We start from the raw sequence: 20,465 nt of genomic DNA, 5'->3' as shown, positions 1-20,465 counted from the left end.
CAATCATAATCAGAACGAGTGAGGTCAAAATACATCTTAAACGACTCAAAATTTGCTACCAAATCTCTTTCTTATTCAAGGTTTCTCATTGATTGAAGGTTAGTCCACCATGAAAGAGGATAAAATAATAATCAGAAATTTGATTAAAACCAAAAGTCATACTGTACAACAATCAACAATAAACAAACCAACGACAAAATAAAAATCCACTTCAATAACGTCTTTGGTCTCCATCAGAAGCCACATAAACATAAAAATTTCAAGTTTTACTTAAAGAGCTGCTGAAATTTCAATGAATTTTTAATTTACCCCATTCTTTTAAAATATAAAATATCTACGATTCGCCACCATTGCAAAAAATTCATTAATAATAAACTTAAACAACTACGTATTGATATTAATATAATTTAATAGCAATATCAATTGACTAGCAAAGTATCGATTCGCAGTAACTTGTATTACTTTGAATGGGTACCAATAGATGACGCTAGTTGCCATACCGTTTCACCCGTCTGGCGCTTTATAAGCCAAACATAAACAGAAAGACAACAAATAACACCTTCAAACATCACCCTAAAACAATATTTCCAGATCCTATGAATTTATGAACGAAATCTATACAACATATGATGTCCCTAATTGAAAATCATGAACTGACAAAATAATTCAGACAATTCACAAAGAAACACAGATTCTAATCACTAATCAAATCAGCACTTCTTAAAACCAATGTAAACCATAAGTCTCACCCTCGGGATGCGCTTACCAAAAGTGTCCTTTCAAAAATAAATGACTTATCAAGTGAATAAATAATCAATAGACTGTTTTGTTTTAGCAATTTAGAAATTAAATTAGATTATTGTTAAACTTTAAAGCAGCCATTGAAATACATACATAAGACATTCTAAGACTGTCTAGAACTTTTACAGTTATTGAAATTGCTAATACCTCATGATAGACTAAATACGGTTAAGAAATCATTTTGTTGAATCACTTACAAGTTATCTTAACCTTGTGCATGGATAAATTAATCCAATCAATTTGAAGAATCACTTTCATTTTTTTGCGCTTCAACAGTTAACCTTTCAATGAAAGTTGAACGCAAATCAATCAAACGTCTTAACTATTAGACAGCAAGAATTGGAACCATCAATTGTATCAAACCATTTGGAATCGAAAAGATTAATATCAATTGATTAGCCTCTTGTTAGCTTCGTTATTTGTTTTAACATTAAATTCAGTAGCAATGTATGAAGCATCGTAATTAAATAATAAATTATTCAAACAAAAGGTGTACAAACATGTTTACAAGAAATTGGTGAAGCTAGAAAACATCATTAGAGGCAATTAATTGATTGTTAAAACGACGATTTGTGTAAATAATTGAACGTTTGGAAGGCAAAAAAAATTTCAATACCAAAAACCTAATTACGTCAACAATAAAAGGTTTTACACGTCCATTTAATTAGCTTGAGAGACGAACATGATGAAAAAGTTATCAAAAATAAGAGCAATTCTGTCAAAGTCAATAATGAAGTTAAATCAAAATGTCATCTTGAACTGTATTAAATGATGATGAAGCTAAGTGCACCGGTCAATTAAGATTGATAGTTGATAATATCAACAATAAGCAACGATGATGAGGACAAAAAAGAGCATCTTTAATAACAATGAAAGTGGTTAATAAAGATGCTACTTTTGATCTATTGAAGTCGATCCTTTGCTTTTTTTTCTGTTAATTTCATGTTGTTCAATGAAGCAAATCAAATGGATGTTATTGATATGAAACTGGTTTAAAGAGATGAGGTCGATAATTCACAGACAGATGAAATAACATAACAAATAATGATGAAAGGTTGATTAAAAAGAGTAGCGGAAATAATATAATTAACAAGATAGAAACAATTATTGTTTTGGTGCAAAAAAAAGGATTGTAAGGTTAAAAACTGGTGCAAACGGTTTTTTCAAATACAACCCAACAGTGTCAAGTTTCAATTGATTAACATATAACAATAAATATAATTCATTTTTGAAGGTAACGATAATATCAATAATAATAAATTAACAGTTAAAAAGGTTAATTGTTGTCTAAAAAAAATTTGTTGGTTTAAGCAAAAAACAAACTTGGTTAATAATTAATGGAAAGACAAAAAATTAAAATTACATAACCAGGAAAACCATGACAACGTAAATAAAGAGTTAGCTTGGACATGGAGCGCTCATTTTGAATACGATTGAAAACGAGGAAAAGATGAAAAGATGAACATTTTTGGATACTTTAAAGATGCGATGATGATTGTATCTAATGATGATGATGATGATGGTGATGAGAGAGTAAATTAGACAGTAAAGACGAAAGGAAAGAGGAGGTTATCTAATAGATTGCGTCAGTAAGTGGGAAAAGGTTTAACCTGACTGATACTTGAGTATCCTTATACAGACTCTCACAATGTGTCTTGCTGTTAGGTAAGAATCATTTTCACAACTTGATTGTGTTAAGGTTAATGTTTCACATTTAATTTTATTTTATTTGTTCAACTCAAACTCATCTTTAATCATCATCACAGTGTACATCAAAGGACAATACAATTATCAAGACTGAATCGTTAAACAATTATGGGAAAACAGTCAAAATTGTCATCACTGGTAACTTGTTGCATATGTAAACAGATGGAAATTTTGTTGTGATTGTTATTTTCAATATTTCACCGTTTTTACAATATTGTTTAAATTGTTATCAAATTTGGACTTTTTAATATTGTCAACTCTTCCCAAGTGCTTGTTAAATCTAGTTTTACTGTAATTGTGGTGAAAATTAAATCTAATATTGAACTTGCTCTGGATTTACATTGGATATTTACAATTTACAGTAAGTGTTTTGCAGCTTTTTTAACCTTTTAGCCCTACTTGACTCAATTTTGTATCAGTAAATCAATCGTTTTGATTGTTTCCCTTTTAACTCAATTGCTTTGCTTGATTTGTTCACATTTAACTTTTCAAGGATTAATTGATTAATATGTATATTTGTGACAGTTGTTTGTTGAAGTTAAGGTGAACAAAGTGAAAGTAAAACGCAAATTGAACCCAAATGTTGGTTTCATTAAATTGGTAGGTGACATCTTCCTTCGCACAATCAGCTAACCAAATACACATGATTTTTATGCTACAATTTGAGTGGGAATTGCTGGTAATATTTCCAATGAGTATTTGGTTGATCATCACAATTACCAGCACCATTACCATAACTATTTGTCACAACCATTGTTAGAGTGATTGTTATTGTAATTTAGGGAAGGAAAAAAGTGAAATGAACAGTTTGATTGGAATAACCAAGTCACAAGGAAGTTCAATCATCAATTGGCGATGATTATGGTTAATCAAACATGATGATGATCAGACAATGATGGGAATTAATAGCAATTAAATGACAAAGGAATGAAATTATTGAATGTGAAAAAAAACAAGTTAAACCTGTCAACCTTTTATAAATGTGAATCAATGTGAACAAGTATAATGATGATACAAAAGGGAATGGAAATGAAATGATTAACTTGAAATTGATCAACAAAAAAAGTAGACGATTTTAATAATTGTGGCAAAACATTTAACAAATTGGCCTCCAATTGTGATTGTGTGCCTAAACTGTTGGCTAAATTAACCTTGATTATCATTGTAAATGGTTATTGTGAGTGAGTGTTGATTGTGCCTTTGATTGTGTACATGTATGTATATTGTGTGTGTGTATGTGTGTTTATTATGATCACTGATCAGGTATTAATAGTGGGATAAATAAGAATGAAATGATTGATTAATAAAGAGTCTCTAACATGATTACATTTCACAAAAACACTCACACAACAATCAAATGAAAGATCACTTAGTTACCAGCAGAAATTGTCAATCTTTAGATTGCCTTTTTACAATCAATCAACCTACAAGTCACTTTAAGGACAATTAATTGATGAACAACAACAACAATAAAAGAAAAGCTAAATTTCGTCCAACAATTAATAATCAACAATCTATTAATTGAAGTCAAAAATTAAACAAAAATGATGAACCTTTTAACAAATAATTCAATGCCTTTTACCCAAACCTGGTTCACTGGTTCAAGTCCGGTTACTGGCTGTTGTTGACCTGATCAAGTATTTCAATAATAAACATCCTTAATTAACTGGGAATCTTAATCAAACATAAATAACATAATATGAATGATAATCAACATTAACAAAATAATCATTAGAATCAATATTTAACCAGAAAACCAAAAAACCATTTTAACCTTTACCTTTCGGGTTAACATTGGTCTTGCTTTGTTTGTCAAACCTTTTTTCATTGCTAATCAAATGATTGTTACAGTGAAAAGTGAAAAGACACTTTATTAAATCATCTTAAATTGTTTACTCTATTGTTATTGTTATTACCTTTCCTCTTAAATAATCACTTTTACCTTTTGTCTCTTTTTTCCCTCAAGATTCACCTCGTTAATTCCTGTGTAAATGCACTCTGGATTAGATTGTTATTAATATATTTATCCATTTATTTGATGATTATACTCCTGGAAATCACTACAATCTAATGGATTCGTTAACAGGATTAGACAAAAGCCTGAAAAGATTTAACAAATGGATATTAGTGAATGAAAAGTTACTTGAAAGGTTACTTTCATCCTGCAAAGACTAATCCGACTCATTGAATCCAATACGTAAAATTTTGTGAATCCTTTTGATTGCTTGGAAACAAATGAGAACCAGTTTTTAAACTGATTAAATTTTGCCCTAATCATCACTATAACTCTCAAGTGTTAATCACTTTTAACCTTCTCAAACAATTGAACAAGCTCATAGTACTCTTGGTCCAGTCATTGAACGTTTCCAACATTTAAAGCAACTATCATTTCCCTGTCTTAACCAGTGTTTTGGTCAAATCAAATTGTGTTCCTATTGAAAAATTATTGTAAATTATGTCTCCAGCATCAGAGATGAAACGACCAACATTTGAAAATAGTGTCTCATTGATGAACATTAATTCCTGTGAAAATTATGCCGATGACAATCCGTCAATCTATTCAAGAGCCTATCGTAATTTTAGATCCAATGAGGAATATCTTTGGGCAATGAAGGAAGATCTTGCTGAATGGTTAAACATTTTGTATGACATAAACATTAATGCTGACAATTTCATTGAAGTACTGGAAACTGGAGTTATATTGTGTCGGTAAGTGTCAATTTAATCTTGAAGGTAAACAAATGAAACCCAATATCAACATGACAATTGTACTTCAATTGTATTTACAACAATCAAATGATACCAAAATAAGCGTTACTCGGGATTCAACTTTACCTTTCACGACTTTCAATCAATCACTGATACAAATATTAAATATCTTTTTACTCTATCATTTTACAGGCATGCCAACAATGTTATTAGCAAAGCAATTTCAAGTGGCCATAAATTTGATTCAAAGGATTGTAACATTATATACAAAGGAGATGAGTTACGTTACCGAGCCAATGCAAAACCCAAAACCTTTCAGGCGAGAGACAATGTGTCCAATTTCATTGCCTGGTGTAAATCCCTGAAAATTCATGAATGCCTGTTGTTTGAAACAGATGACTTGGTTTTGGGTAAAAATGAGAAAAGCTTTATCCTCTGTTTACTGGAAGTGGCTCGGAAATGTACAGCTTTTGGCTTTGCTGCGCCATTGATTGTTCAAATGGAGCAAGAGATTGACCGAGAGTTGGACCAGGAAAGGTTGGGTCAATCAAGGGTCCAAATGGAGTTGGATCCAGAGACTGATGAAGACAACCTGACAACCCTATCAACTTCACCTGATTCGGGTTACATGGGATCGTTAACATCAAATGTTTCAACCAACAGTGATACCAGTACCGAGGGCTCTTACAAGACCGTACAACCCAAAAAAGACAAGGAAATTAAAAGTGAATCTCAAATAATTACCAACAATTTGAAGTGTCTCCATGAAAGGGTAAGTCACACTTTCAGATATTATTTCAATTCAATTTTCACTTATTGAATAGACTTACATCAGCTATTAATACACTGAATTACAAAGATGTTGCTGGTTAAGTTCAACCAGTTTCAACAGTTTAATCAACTCTTTCATCGTCAGGCTGTTTTCAAGCTTATTATATTGTTTTAGAAAAAATTTAACCAATTAAATGCACCAAAAAATGATTAATAATAGTATCAAATGCAATTAATATTGCTACATTTTTGGTTACCTTTTTCAATGAACAAGTTGAAAACCATTTTTACATTACAAATATAACTTTACCAAAAAAAGCCTCATTCAATTGTCAAACATCTTTTCATGACAATTTACAATTTTTTGCTCAGGATAACATTTAATTAATTGAACTTATTGAATTAATACAAAATCCTATTTAAGGAAATTTACTCGATTTATCATTTTCATGATTGTCTCTTAGCTTTAGATTTTTTAATTTCAGTTTTTCCAACCTTTTATATTACTTTCAAAAATCACTTTCTAAACCCTTTTTGAGTGTGAAAATCATTTCACATTTAAGGTTAATTTCATTTGATTAATTGACTTTTGTTGTAAACTGTTAATGTACATTAATCTGGTAAAATTTGGGTTTCGTCAATTTTTATAATCAAACCTAAATGTTTGGTTAATTTAAGGTTACATTGAGTCTATCGTTTGCTAATTATTTGCCTTTATTTGTATTTCATTTCACCTTAAATGCAATTTATCCTAATCAAACTAATTGTGTTTACAATTATGGTTAACAATCCTTTGCCCTATTTAACTGCTACAAATGATTTTAAAGCCACATATTAATGCACATTCATCTGATTAAAGCTCACAATAATAGAAACTTTGAAATTAACTAATTGTTGATTCTGAATTACTTTGAATTGATAATCTTCTTAAATTTAAACAATATTCAGATAACTTAACCCTCATTCCTGAATACGAATGATTTACAATTAAATTTGCCTTTTTCTTATTATTTATATTATTTTGATTAGTTAATGACTATTGTAAATAAAAAGACAACAATTTAGTTGATTAATTGAATCCTCATTTTTAAAGGTCAATATCATTGATTGATTCATGTTTATGCTGTTAAATTGAACATTTAAGGTAAACAATTATTACATTTTAATAGCAATTACAGCAAATTAAGGTGTGATCAAAATTAGATTAAACTGTTGTACTAATTCTTGGTTAAAACCATCATTTGGATCAAAAATGATTCAAACTGATTCAATCTCATCTTAATCATTAGCCAAACTTGTCCATCAAATAACATCCAATTGCTCACAATCAAAGCAACTTAATAATATTAGGGTGTCCGGACACCCTAATACAAAAGATGAAAGTAAATAACAATTTCAACAAAAAGTCGATTCTTTACAATTAAATTTCCATTTCCAATCAAACCAAAAAATCTAGTTAATTTTTTGATGTTTTGCTCTAAATTGAACCCAAAAAGCTGTAAATCTAAACAGAGATTTAATTTATATTTAATTGAATAGTTTATGAAATGATTTAACAGTTTCATGGTTGGTCTTAAATTGAGATGTTCAAATGACCCTCAAAATAAACCTTTTTCAAATGTTTTTGACCCATTAAAAACCCTTTAACCCTGATTGTTTGTATGAAAATTTTTTGAGGTGAAAGTTGATTATGATCATAATGGTTGGGAGTTAAATGATGAAAATACAATGCAATTGATTCATCCATTCATCCATTCATTTTCACATTTATTTTCACCTTCATTTTTACATTCATTTTTGCGTTTCCTTTCCTTACAATTAACAAATTGTTGCAGTACAATTTTTTCATTGATAATCTCATCATTTAATCTTGACTTTTTGATTTACATTTGTTTTATAAATCAACTCTATTTGATGTGAATTGAGTTTATTGTTAATACTCTCAATCAATTGACTTTTCAGGTTCAGGTCAATTGACTTAATTATTGGGTGATTTTTTACGCCAATTTCTTGACAATCAACAATCAGTTCCGTTTTCAATTTTCATTTTTATCACAAAGTATGAATACAAAATTGTTATTTCAATTGTAGTGGAAACGGAACAATTAAATTTAATCACATTGAATGATTAACTTTAACCCACAACAGATTAGACTTTGACTAACATTTGGTTTTATTGAATTTAATAAAGAAGCTGATTTACCTAATTTCATGAGTTAAAAATTAATCAAGAAACAAAAAAAGAGGAAAGTCACTCTTATAACTTAATTCATTGAAAAGGTATTTTTAATAGTATAATGCTTATGAAATGATTTAGTAATGATTGAGTTAACTTTTATTATAATTGATGAGGATTACAAATTAACTAATTATATTATCATTATGGTTAGTAAAGGATGAAATGAAATGTTAAACAACAATTAGTTGATGTTGGTAAGCCCATAACAACATGGTTGGTTAACAAAAACCAACAACACTGTACATTTATGAGTGTCACGCAAATGTTGATTATGGACTGGATGGCAAATTAAATTAGCCAAGGTCTACTGAACATGTTTACAGTTAGTTAATTGATAATTAATAACTTGGGATGATTAAATATTACAAGTCAATTGATTGTTGATATCAATATTTGTTGGATCAAGTGAAAGGTTCATGTTTGCTTTACAATTTTGACCAAATCAATGATAAACCGGTAAACCTGGATTCGAGATGCTTTACAATTGTATGTTACTTGATTGTATACAATTTAACACAGGTTTAACTTTAGCTTCAATTAGAGTTGATCATTTCCACTTTGTTGTGTGATTTAAGAACCATTTGGTAACCTGTAACCTTTGAAAATGATTTAATTCCAGTTTCACCAGGTTAATATAACCGGATATCCAAATATTTATAATACTTTAATCATCAATATTTCCAATTTAATGATTGTTGATTGTATTGGCTTTTCCAGGTAAACTGATTACTAGACTATTGCTTTTAGGTTTACTTTATAACCTTCACAAATATTTGATTATTGATTGTCTTGGAATGAGCTTTTGTGTACAATTTGGTACCATCAATAGGTTGGAATGATAATGAATTGGGGAAACGTGGAGATTTTCAATTGAATTGAATTTGGATTGATCAGGTTTAGGTCTTTATATCAAGTTTCTTGTGTCACTGGAGAGACAGGAAGAGATGAGTTGAGTATCAGGATTATCAAGTTAATTAGATCATCTTGTTTCAGGTTTGCAATTTAATTTCATGACTTTGCTCTATCCAAACTGCAAGGTAATCAAATGTTGCCTTTAATTTTCATCCATTTAAGGTAGTCTCGAGTTTCATTTATTGGTGCATTATTACTGAATATATTTCAATCAGTTGATCATGAATATCTTTTTGTTGCCTTTTTTCACTTATTATCATCAGGAACAATTTGACTTGCTGTTCAGTTGTTTGAAAAACAGTCATTAACATGATTATTCCCATCCATTTTGGTTGCTTTCTTTTAACAGTTTAACAAACTATTAAAGAAACAATTGATTCAGTTGTATCCAACCTTGGCCTGATTGTCTTGAATATCATAGTAGATTGTGCACAATAATGCGTGGTTTCTATGTTGATTGTTCCCAAGGATTTGTACCATTTTTTGGGTTGAATTTTTTTGAATGTGGCGTTGAAATGATTATCAGCTCACACTTGGTTTTGACTTGGTTAATGATGATGATTTGGTTTTTTTGGTTATTGTTAACGTCGCTCTTTCAGCATCTATCCAAATCTAGTCTTGATCATGATTTAGATTCATAATTAGGTTGAACTGTTTTGTTGTTTTCTGTAATTGTTATCCTCCTGGATCAATTTTGATTAATCTTCATCGGGAATCTTCATTTAACTAGGGAAACTGTATACAATCAATGACCAGAGGGGCTTGGGCTTTTAAATTAATCAAACATTGATTAAGCGGGGAGATAATTTTTCAGGGTTAAAGATGATTGAAAGAGTTGGTATCTGAAACAAGAAGAGAAACAATAAATGTTAATAATGAAAACTTGAATGGGGTTAAGTGTCATGTTGATAGTAATAATAAAAATATTTTTTATTATTATAATAAGATTCAAGTTAACAAAAACATGTAACAATCAAGATAATGTTTTTAATGCACTCTAACCTTAGATATTAACATAAATACCCAAAAAGGGTTGTTTTTTTCTTGGTATGAAACTGCTTCACAAGTGAGACTTTTAAGACATCCAAGTAACCTTAAATAATAAGAGATGAAAGATTAGCAAAAATGAAATTTCACTGTTAAATAATTAACCTGCGTAATGCATATTTTCATGGTTAAGTTAATCACTGACTGTTTCTTGTCCTGATCCAAATTGCTCGCCCAAATTTGTAACGGTTTTCAACAATTTGACAATTTTGTTTATCGTCAACATTAATTGGTTTACAATTGAATCTTGTTTCTCAGTGGATCAATGTTAATGTTGGTAACTTCACAACGTTAATCTGAATAACCAGTCAACCAGATTTTGGATAATTAACTTTGCAATTGAGTGTTCTGGGAAGGAATATCTGAAGAAGAAGAAGGAAGAATAAAAATTGTTATTAGTAAATTGTATTTTTACAAGTGTTAATGTTATTGTGTTAAATTGATCATTTGCATGTAGATATAATGACTCGATTGATTTACCTACTTCCTCATTGAATTTTATCTTTCTCAATGGTCTTCAAATTTGAAATATTTGCTACAATTAGCTTCAATTGATGTAAAAGGAAGATAAATTAACTTTGATTAACCCGTTCCCAATAATCATTGACAACAGTTAAAAATCAAGCAGAAGATACTGGCTTTTCATTGTTAAATGTTGTGTGTGTGTGTAATAGAGTTACAATTGACAAACACATTCTCGAACAATGATAATTATTGTTGTTAGTTGAGCAAAGGTTAACAACAAGATCAAAAGGTAAAGAGTCAAGTGTATCATTATGTTAACTGTCTTAACATAAACTCATCCTTATTGGCATCATTGTTGGTGTTGATACTGATGTTTATATGGGCTGATAATGATGATGTGATTAAAAGTGGTCCTTACAAAGATGCTAAGTTTAATTGTATTCTCGCCTAATGTCTTTTTCAACAAAAAAAGGGTTTCTTTTCAATATTTTATCGTCACTTCAAAACTCTGAAATGCTTTAAAATATTTGCTCGTTTTTCATTGATAAGCCACGAAAATCACCTTATTGTTGCTATATTGTTCAGTATTTTGATCTCCTTTCGTTGAATTGCTCCTTTTATATCTTGAAGTAAAAGTATTTCAGTCCAAGAAAAGTATCTTTCATGGATTGATGACTACAAAAATGATGAAAGAAACCAGATAAACCTTTTTTTTATGCTACAAAAATCAAAGTAAATTCTGTTTCAATTGTGAAAGTTTAAGGTCTTTTTTGTTTTAGATTTAACACAAATTCAATTCTTGCTATTTAAATAAATTGATGGAGATGATAAAATAGGTGAAAGAGAAAAGCTTTTCATGTTTTTCATCATCTTGAGATCCTTTTAAAACTCTGTTTTTGTCTTTTGTCAAAGGGATTGCAGTTTCATTTCAAAAGGCTAATATTGCCAATTTTGGCGTAAAATTGATCAATATGAGCCTTCTTTATGTCACCTGTGCTTATCTACTCAGTCGAAAGATTTTGTTGAAGTTCTGTACAATTTTTCAGAAACTAAATTGAGGTTGAAACAGTCCAAGATCGAAACTCAGTTTTCAGTTTTAATTTGTTTTCGCTCCTTTTTCGCCATTCCTATTTTCAAGCTACTGTTTGCTAAAATAATGATAATAATAATTTAAATAATGTAATTATGCGCTGAATTTCTTTTCTAAACAACTTCTAAATAAAAATTATTACCTTGTTTGGGTCAGTAAATCACCAAAATTAAAATAATACCATCTTATCCTTTTGCTTGTGATTGCGTGAGCCTTTCCTACTTAATCATCAGCAGCAACAACAACATCATCATCGCTATCAAAGCCAACAAAAATCAGTATTATCATCATCAACGTAATTACGACGCAAAAAGACCGTTGATAAAAGACGATAATCATTATTCTGTGTTACCATTAGCAGTTAATTTAGCTTCTTTTGAGGTTCCTTTTTCTTCTTCTTCTTCTTTCCTTGATTTCACTATTAACTTGATTCTTCAGATTTTGCTTCTTCCTTTAGGGTGAATTCAGTTTATCACTTCCACCATATCCGAATAACATCCGATTCTGTGTTTTATATTTAAAGTCAGGTTTCTTGATTAACCTCATCACCGTCACCATCAGCATCATGATTAAACTAGTTTTACCAGGATCAACAATTTAAGTTCCTTTTGCATTTTGCTTTGTCCACGTTCAGTTTAATCATCTCTGGTCCACAATTTAATAGTCTGTTGATAGATTAGTAAAGAGAGAAGAGATTTGATTAGTGTAAACATAGTAATTAACATCAATGATTGTTGTTGCTTTTTGCTGTCCCTTAATATGAGCCCAATCTAATGATAACTTTACTATTAGCTTGATTTTCATCTGTAAACCACGAAAATCTAATTCCAAGCAACAGCAACAACAAATTATTGTAATTATTTTTCATACTTACTATAATTTTTAACTCTTCTTGTGTAGTAGAAACGATCATTAATTCATCTTTTCTCTTTAATCATTCATATTTATCCAACATATATATTTATTAGTTATTTATTAATAACTATTTTACCATAATCATCATCAAATTCAACCAACGCAATCATTTGCTGTCATTTTTTTTGTTGACCATCACATTACACTTTACACAATATCTGTTAACAATAGGGAGAGAAGAAGATATTTCACAATTTATTATTATACTTTTTGCTATTAATGATGATATTGTTGTTATCATTTCATTACTATTTAATATAATTATGAATCATGAAACCTAGCTTGACTAACGAACTAAATCTTTATTACCATTATATCGCAATAATGCGTTTAACTCAATGAGAATCTATTGTTAAAATGCTGTTTAATGTAAATTTTTTCAAGCTACAATCTGAGACAAAAAAAGTTAACGAGAAAGGATTTACATTCAAAACAAATTAAAACTAATGGTAATAACCATTTCAATGATAATGGATGGTTAATATTTCTATACTAATTGATAAAAATTGATAATGACAATATTTAATCAACCAGGAAATGATACAGAATTTGCTGAGTTATAGGAATACTATTTTCGACTAAAATAAGTGCAAAGTGATATCAATCTTGATATTCATTCTGACACATATAAAAATAAGATTAATTGTTGATAGTTTCGATTGATCAAAATTAGAGCTGTTGATGGCATTCAATAAGTCTATTGCTCATTTTTAATTTACTATACAATCATTGAATAACTCAAAATTTAATTACCTTACCTCTCTTTTGTTACAGGTTGTTGATTTACTCAACAGATGTACTTGTCCATCACAGTTTCCAATGGTTAAAGTGGCTGACGGTAAATATCGAGTTGGTAATCCAAAAGTTTTAATTTATGTCAGGGTAAGTATTTAATTAATGAGTATAGTTGATATAATGATCGTTTAAATAAATTAAATTTCATCTAATATTGTTACGTCTAATTACGATACAAAATTTAACGGTTTTTGAGCAAATTGAAACAAAAAAATATTTGTTTAATTTTGATTGGTCAGGCTCAATTAGATACGTTAGTTGACATTAGATGGCATTAATAATCGTTTTAGACGATCTTTTGTTTAACTTTAACATTGTTTTTGTTTTCAATTTATCATAATTGATTAATTATAATTTCATTTTAAATTAGATTCTTCGTAATCATGTAATGGTACGTGTTGGTGGAGGCTGGGATACTTTGGGTCATTACCTTGATCGACATGATCCTTGTCGGTGTCGAGTTGGAAGCAAATCAACCCAAAACAATAATACCAATAATACTGTCACTAATCTTAAGTCATCATTGTTGTCAAGAAATACATCTAATGGACAACAAATTTGGGTTAATTACAATAGGTAAGTTCATCTTAACATCTTTATCAACTGTTTATTTTTATTCTAATCTCTGTTGTGTTTCCTCTTTCAATTATCCAGGCCTTATCCAGCTGAACCTCAATACACAAGCTTTGACAATTTACGCTGTGACTCTAACTCGATGATGTATCCTAATCTCAAAAGACGTGATTCAATTGGTTTAACTGAATCATCTTGTTCACTCAATTCATTCTCTGAAGGAAGTGACCGTCAACCCTCTCGATCATCTCAATATTCAGATGATTCAACTTCATCTTCAACTGTTGGTAGTTCAATTAGTCCTCGTAGTTCAATAAGCAGTTCAACTGGCGGCCTACATCATTTGAGCACTGGACAATTAAACTCGCCTAACAGTATCCATTTCCACCATTTACATTCCAAAATTCAAGCAAACCATTCGATAACTCTTAACTGTGACAACAACTATAAGCAAATTAATCAAAGACCTGGATTTAGCAGAACTAAATCTGGTATCGCAAAATATGTTGGTTTGGCCAATTATCAAATGCCAATCAGCACTATTAACAAAGTAAATTCATGTACAAATATAAGATTCTGCCATCAACCCTCTCCTCAATCTAAAACGATTCCGCGAAAAATTTAATCATCACATTATTGTTAAATTAATATTGCAAAGATTTTATTTCTCTTTTACAATGTAATAATAAGCTTTAATCAACCCAATCTCTATGACTGTTATAAAATTATAATTCTGAAGCTTTTGTAATTTTAATTCAAATAAAAAAGAGAACCTTCATTATTTAGCTGAATCCTTATTGTCAACCAATAAATCATTTCCATCATTCGTCACAAATCTACAATGATTTAGCGCGAAACACTCTGTTTAATCAAAACATACTTTATGGTGTATTATCAACTCAATACACGACCATTTCTTGTTTAAATATTAAATTAATTATCAGTCTAATGTAAAAAAATCTATAATTGTTTAAAATCGAAAGTCTGATTAAATAATAGCTGTAAATCCATTTATAAGGAGTAGTTAGACAAACAGTTCCAAGGTAAGTAAATATAAAATTTAGTGAAAAATTGTTACGGTAGGACGATAAACCAGAGTAAATCGTATTTTTATACTTAATTAGTTCAAAATTTCAATGTATTTACCAACCATCTATCATTAATCCAATCAAATATTTAAACAGTAACTACATTATAATGTAACAAATATTAAAAAATGGAAATGTAGGGTTAGATGAATGATAGATTTGTTTTTATAACAAAGACTTTACGACACTTATTTTACTACAAGTCAGGCCAATAGGAAGAACAGATTGGTCTAATCAAGAATCAAATATGAATTCGTGTCAATTAATAGTGATTTTCTTAGCCACAAGTTGCCTACAATTAGTAAAATGTGATCCACATCATCCTCACCTTTACAATAAAGATTCCAAGCCCGCAAATATGACTGAACTCTGCAAGAGACACCAATGGTTTCTGGAAACAAATCATATTCGTCATTTATATGAGTTGAAATACCGAACATGTATGGTAAGATAATTTCAATCAATGTTGTTATAAATTGTCGAGAATCAATTTAACTTAACTTGTACTCAAGTCTCAGATAGCGCTGGATAAATACAAGAAACGTGAAGGAGACTGTTATAAAGCTATGGATCCGAAAGACATTGGCTATTGTTTGGCGCCGGAAAATTTTACCGACAACTTTGATCAAGTAAGTGAATTAAATTACAATGATTTTTAGATTTTTCAACACCTTTTCACATTACATTGGTGTAGCTGAAGAAATGCCTTAATGAGACCAAACTTGACGAGGAGGAATCCAAACGGTTGAAGGTAAATTTATCTTTTCTTGGTGGACAAGATTGCTCACATTATTGCTTGGTTTTAGGAATGCATGGGATACAGAGGGAAAAAATCGAAAAGAAAACGAGATCTTCATTGGTTAACTACCGAAATGGCCAATTTAACTCAACTTTGTGGTCTAACAATGATTAATTATTACCTCAACCATCCATCACACAATGAAGCTCATCATGCATGCACAGTAAGTTTATTACTTTGTCCATTGATAATATTAATGATTTATATTCATAAATAGGTTGAAATCATTGGTGCTGAACGTGTTGCTAAACGTATGTCTTGTCACTCAAAATATCCGATTAAAAGCTACGATGATTTCAAAGATAAATGTGTAAAGCCTGAAGACCATAAGGCAGATTTTGAGGCCGTAAGTATTCATCGGTTTAATATTGTATCCACATCTCTTTGCTTCATAAATTCAATTGTATTTTTTCAATATCGATTGGTATTATTTACATCAACAGGCGGCTGAGTGTTTTGATCAGAACAAAATAAGTGACCAAGAAAAAGAAGACATAATGGTGAGTCGTTGATTTAATTGGATCCTTAGATAGTTATTGTTTTTCATTCAAATTTAATGCAATTCTTGAAACAGGTATGTACTTTTGAAGCTCTGGGAAAACTGGACAAAGCGTATCTTGCTCAAGGTTTGTTAAACTGCTCATAAAGTGACCAAGCCATTTGACTAAAATCATTTACGCCTTATATTTAGCTCTGATTTACAAGCCATTCAAGGATCTCGATGAGTTCTGTATTAAATCTAGAAATTACTGGCATGATGAAGATGAAATCTATAAAGATAGATTTGAAGCTTGTTCCGTAAGTACATTGTAAAGCCTTTGTTGAGTCAATTGTGGGCTGAATTGATGTTCTTTGTCAATTAAAGATGAAAATTAATCCAAACAAAACGGAGGTTCGATGGGTTTGCGAGACCTTTGATATATTTGATCAAAATTCCGTGGAAAAATGCATTGAAAAGCAAGACGGCGAATTCAAAGAGGTAAGTCCGTTAGAAATGCTTCATTCCAGTTGATTGTATTCCGTGATTGTCTTTTGATTACCAGATGATGACCTGTTTGGCAAATAATGAATATACAAAAGAAGAAGAAGAAAACATTAAAGTAAGTTGAATCATCATCATTAATGAAAGCTAATTTTAATCACCTTGTTATTTTAATTATAATTTCATCAGGTTTGTCTAACTGACTCTCAAATTGAATGGAAAGGAGTTCCTAAAATGCCCAATAGCTTGGAGGAATCTTGTGATTACATATACTTCCGATGGTTTGGCTTTAATCCTGTTTATTATCGGTTTGTCGATCAATGCATGGTAAGTCAATGGTCAGTTGTTAATTGCCAATCACTCAAATTTACTTTATTGTATCACAGAAGGAAAAATGGACACCAGATGAGTACACTAATTTTGAATGCGCCAACATATTAACAATCAAGACCAGCGATGAAATTGAAAATGCTTGTAAAAGTCCAAGTAAAGAGCAGAAGGATGCATATCTTAAGGTAAATATGGCCATCTTTATCCTTGTCGACGAAGCTAAATGAATAAATAAAAACAGAATAATTAAAATTACTTATTTTTGTAACAGTTCCGAGAATGTCGAGAGAAAAATGAACCACCTTTGGAAAGGATAAAAAGTGCTTTTGTAAGTTGACAGCTGTGAGCTAATCTCAATGTTTTACCATTAAATTTGACAAATGACATGAAACTAATAATCTTTCAACTATACTTTTAATGGTTCCAGGAGTGTTCAATAGCAAAAATGATTGAACATGTGACTGAACTTAAAAAAGCTGAAGCTGGTGAAATTGAAGCAACAACAGTTTGACTTGCTTGATAACTCTTTGGTGCATTTATCAGTGACTTTGGTCCAGCTTCCTATGACTAATCATTTCATTATGTTTCATTTAACCAAATGTTTAGTTCAATCTGTTGAGTTGTCTGTCCATTCAATAAAATAAAATTAATCTATAATATGTAATGATTAATCAATTCGTAATGTTTGTACGAGTCAAAATTCAAGAATCGAGACATTTTACCAAAAATTGTACCAAACAACGAATAATAATAAAATATTTTTGAGCAGTAAAGTGTGAAGTAAGCAATTGATTATTATAACTATTGAAACAAATGATTTTATATTTAATTTCAAAGATAAATCATCAAAATATTAAAATGAAATCAAAAAATTTTCAGCAATTTGATAAAAAGCAACATCTTCGGAATACTAACCTGTGGGCTTAAATTATTGGACAAGTTACTTCATCTATTTTCTCAGAAACCATTTGTTCAATAGACTTGAAATTTCCTAGCAATGATTAAAATAGGGATATATTCATAATATTTAAATTTCAGAAAAATAGCACGATTAGTTTGCTAGATTTTGCCATTAATTCCTTGCACCTCAATCAGCGAAAATGCTCAAGTTTTGAACGGAATTTACCATGCGTTAGTTTCAAGTCATGTAATTCTTAATCCGTTTAAGGACTTCTTTCAATTTTATCATTTTGTTATCACCTGAGGTCCGCAGTATATGCTGGTAATTTTTAAGACTTTAAACACATCACAATCAATTGATACAGACAAATTAGTGTAGTAACTCTTTGAAAAATTTCCTAAGCAAAAATTTTGAAAGCCTTTGGAAAGCATGGCAGGAAAAGTTAATCTTATCTTTCTAGGTAGATTAAATTACTTCCAAAGAAAGTGCTTATCTCTAGCTTTCGAATGGTATATGAAATGTTCAATTATTGCTATCATTTAATCGGGAAATTTCATCTAAACAATTTGTCCATAAATTTAAGCCCACAGGTTATAAGACTTTAAAACAACAATTAAAGATAATTTAAGCTTATTATTAATAAAAGCTGGATCAATGTATAATATTATCAGTGACTTGGATAGAGATATTTTTTCAGTCGTTTTACTATCAAACTCACTCGCATTTAGTCATTGAATTGATTTGAATTTTTGTTCACCAAATTATTTTTTGGTCAATTTCATTATTTAAAAAATTTGACCAGTTACAAGTACAGAGAGATAGACTGTTAATCGCTGGGCAAACATATTGAATAATCTAGCTATGTAAAGATAATTAAAAGCAATCAAGTCTGGGAGCGTTCAAAGCTTCAGATGATTCTTGAGATGATGACAGAAGATCTTGCCTTGGATAGTTACTTGTTTTTGATTATTTACATCTTTTCCATTCTAATCTCTATCATCAATTTTCCTTCCAATTTTCCGTCATTTCTTGTTTTTAGCTGCCTTTCGTTGATATAATTGATGATACTTGGTAAGATTGTTTGTAACAATTCAAAAGTTCAAGTTTAATATCACTATTAACATCTTGTTATTTGCTTTCTTCCGGTTAACTTGATGGTTAATTTTTTTCTTGAACACAATAACTTTTTTCTTGAGCTGAGAGTGAATCTCACCTTGACGTTGATCAACTAATTATTTACTAATATGGCACAAAATCTAGTCAATTTTATAATTGTGAAATGAAACTTTGTTAATTGAATTACACTTGATAATGTGGTAATTCTCATCTCATTAATTGACTTAAATTACATGGTTGGTTTAGCTGGAAATCACAGAAATGTCAATCATAATTAAATTTTGTCAAGATTTGGTAATTGATGATTTTAGCTGTTGTCTCGCTTTGCTAACAATAATAGTTTAAGTAATTAACTTTGTGGTTGGTTCCTATTGAATGAGACAAGTCTTGAGCTTGTTTAATTTGGGTTGTTTTTGTGTTTCCATGATATTGATACAAAGTTTATCCAAAAATTAAAGCAATTTATCTTCCTTTTTGACAAGTAAAGATGAAGTTGAAAATAAATTGATAATAATTTTCAGAAAAATTGATCAAATTAACCACAGAAAACTCCGGCTAAAATCTAAGTAAAATGTAGATCTTTAAACACATTGAAGACACCAAGATTAAAAGTTTGACGAATTTTTCCATGTCTTTTGGGCACAAATTAACACAAAAATAGATCGAGTCAATGGTTGAAACTTATAAGCAAACAAAAAAGTGGATTCTTATTGATAAACGAACATTTAAACCATCGATTTACAAACCAAAGACAAATTGACTTCGCTAATTTATTGAATATAACTCCAACAATCTAGAGATTGGAAAAATCACCTGACAGAATTCAAAGATGAACTGAATCACAAGTTAGACAGTCGCAAGAAAACTGAAAGATAAAAACTAAGAGACTGACAACTTGTCAGTGACAAATAAAAACATGAGAATGAAGTTGGGTGATTAACATTGAAAACAAGTAAACAAGAGAAGAGAAAAAAGAAATTTAATTACCTTAAAAAGACTGAATACCAATGAAGAATTGACTTATTAGTTGATAAAACATATTAATTTCAATTTAATGAAATCAAAAATAATCTTTTACCCTTAAAGTTAAACAATTAAACATCAATAATTTTCAAATAAAACAGTTTATCAAAAGGCGTGGCTGGTTGGAAAACATATGATGAGTTGAAATGTCTCCATCTAGAGGTAGGCTTATACACTGGGAAACGTTTAAATGGTCCTTTGG

General features: G+C 29.9%; 2 protein-coding genes and 2 long non-coding RNA genes across 5 annotated transcripts; 2 read left to right on the top strand and 2 right to left on the bottom strand.

Annotated features, from left to right (window-relative positions):
• Positions 1-2,448: 2,448 nt before the first annotated feature.
• LOC107367744 (GAS2-like protein pickled eggs) lies at positions 2,449-14,815 on the top strand. Its single transcript, XM_015935499.3, has 6 exons — positions 2,449-2,869; positions 4,475-5,217; positions 5,410-5,989; positions 13,431-13,538; positions 13,822-14,027; positions 14,106-14,815. The coding sequence occupies exons 2-6, from the start codon at positions 4,964-4,966 to the stop codon at positions 14,647-14,649; spliced, it is 1,692 nt and encodes a 563-aa protein (XP_015790985.2). The 5' UTR covers positions 2,449-2,869; positions 4,475-4,963; the 3' UTR covers positions 14,650-14,815.
• Positions 8,536-13,556, bottom strand: LOC107367745 (uncharacterized). The gene is made up of 7 exons (XR_016200159.1): positions 13,415-13,556; positions 12,616-12,814; positions 11,884-12,406; positions 10,667-11,799; positions 10,292-10,548; positions 10,142-10,232; positions 8,536-9,981 (listed from the first exon to the last, which is right to left on the bottom strand). It is a non-coding gene; the product is annotated as an uncharacterized LOC107367745 (long non-coding RNA).
• Positions 14,816-15,313: 498 nt separating the features above from the next.
• LOC107367786 (uncharacterized) lies at positions 15,314-17,996 on the top strand. Of its 2 annotated transcripts, none has more exons than XM_015935538.3 (14): positions 15,314-15,557; positions 15,631-15,741; positions 15,807-15,863; positions 15,919-16,074; positions 16,129-16,257; positions 16,355-16,411; positions 16,486-16,537; positions 16,603-16,709; positions 16,777-16,890; positions 16,955-17,011; positions 17,083-17,220; positions 17,280-17,408; positions 17,495-17,551; positions 17,651-17,996. In XM_015935538.3, exons 1-14 carry the CDS (start codon positions 15,360-15,362, stop codon positions 17,732-17,734), a joined length of 1,446 nt encoding a protein of 481 aa, XP_015791024.2. In that variant the 5' UTR covers positions 15,314-15,359; the 3' UTR covers positions 17,735-17,996. The 2 variants fall into 2 exon arrangements, with proteins under 2 accessions (XP_015791024.2, XP_015791023.2); XM_015935537.3 differs by having other exon boundaries at positions 15,625-15,741.
• On the bottom strand, positions 15,712-20,401 carry LOC149094648 (uncharacterized). The gene is made up of 3 exons (XR_016200160.1): positions 20,228-20,401; positions 17,055-17,442; positions 15,712-16,962 (listed from the first exon to the last, which is right to left on the bottom strand). It is a non-coding gene; the product is annotated as an uncharacterized LOC149094648 (long non-coding RNA).
• Positions 20,402-20,465: the final 64 nt, after the last annotated feature.

This window comes from Tetranychus urticae, chromosome 1 (assembly GCF_039701765.1).
Source record: "Tetranychus urticae isolate SD_2017Ah chromosome 1, NJAU_TeUrti_SD_1.0, whole genome shotgun sequence".
In the NCBI taxonomy this organism is placed as follows: Eukaryota; Metazoa; Arthropoda; class Arachnida; order Trombidiformes; family Tetranychidae; genus Tetranychus; species Tetranychus urticae.
The sequence above is the reverse complement of the archived record's forward strand: the minus strand, read 5'-3'. Positions and strand labels throughout refer to the sequence as shown.

Coding starts and splice junctions, on each gene's coding strand:
- LOC107367744 (XM_015935499.3), top strand. CDS start 4,964: ATGTCTCCAGCATCAGAGATGAAACGACCAACATTTGAAAATAGTGTC. Junction 5,218..5,409: donor ACTGGAGTTATATTGTGTCG/GTAAGTGTCAAT, acceptor ATCATTTTACAG/GCATGCCAACAATGTTATTA. Junction 13,539..13,821: donor AAGTTTTAATTTATGTCAGG/GTAAGTATTTAA, acceptor ATTTTAAATTAG/ATTCTTCGTAATCATGTAAT.
- LOC107367786 (XM_015935537.3), top strand. CDS start 15,360: ATGAATTCGTGTCAATTAATAGTGATTTTCTTAGCCACAAGTTGCCTA. Junction 16,075..16,128: donor AAGCTCATCATGCATGCACA/GTAAGTTTATTA, acceptor ATTCATAAATAG/GTTGAAATCATTGGTGCTGA. Junction 16,891..16,954: donor AAGACGGCGAATTCAAAGAG/GTAAGTCCGTTA, acceptor TTTGATTACCAG/ATGATGACCTGTTTGGCAAA.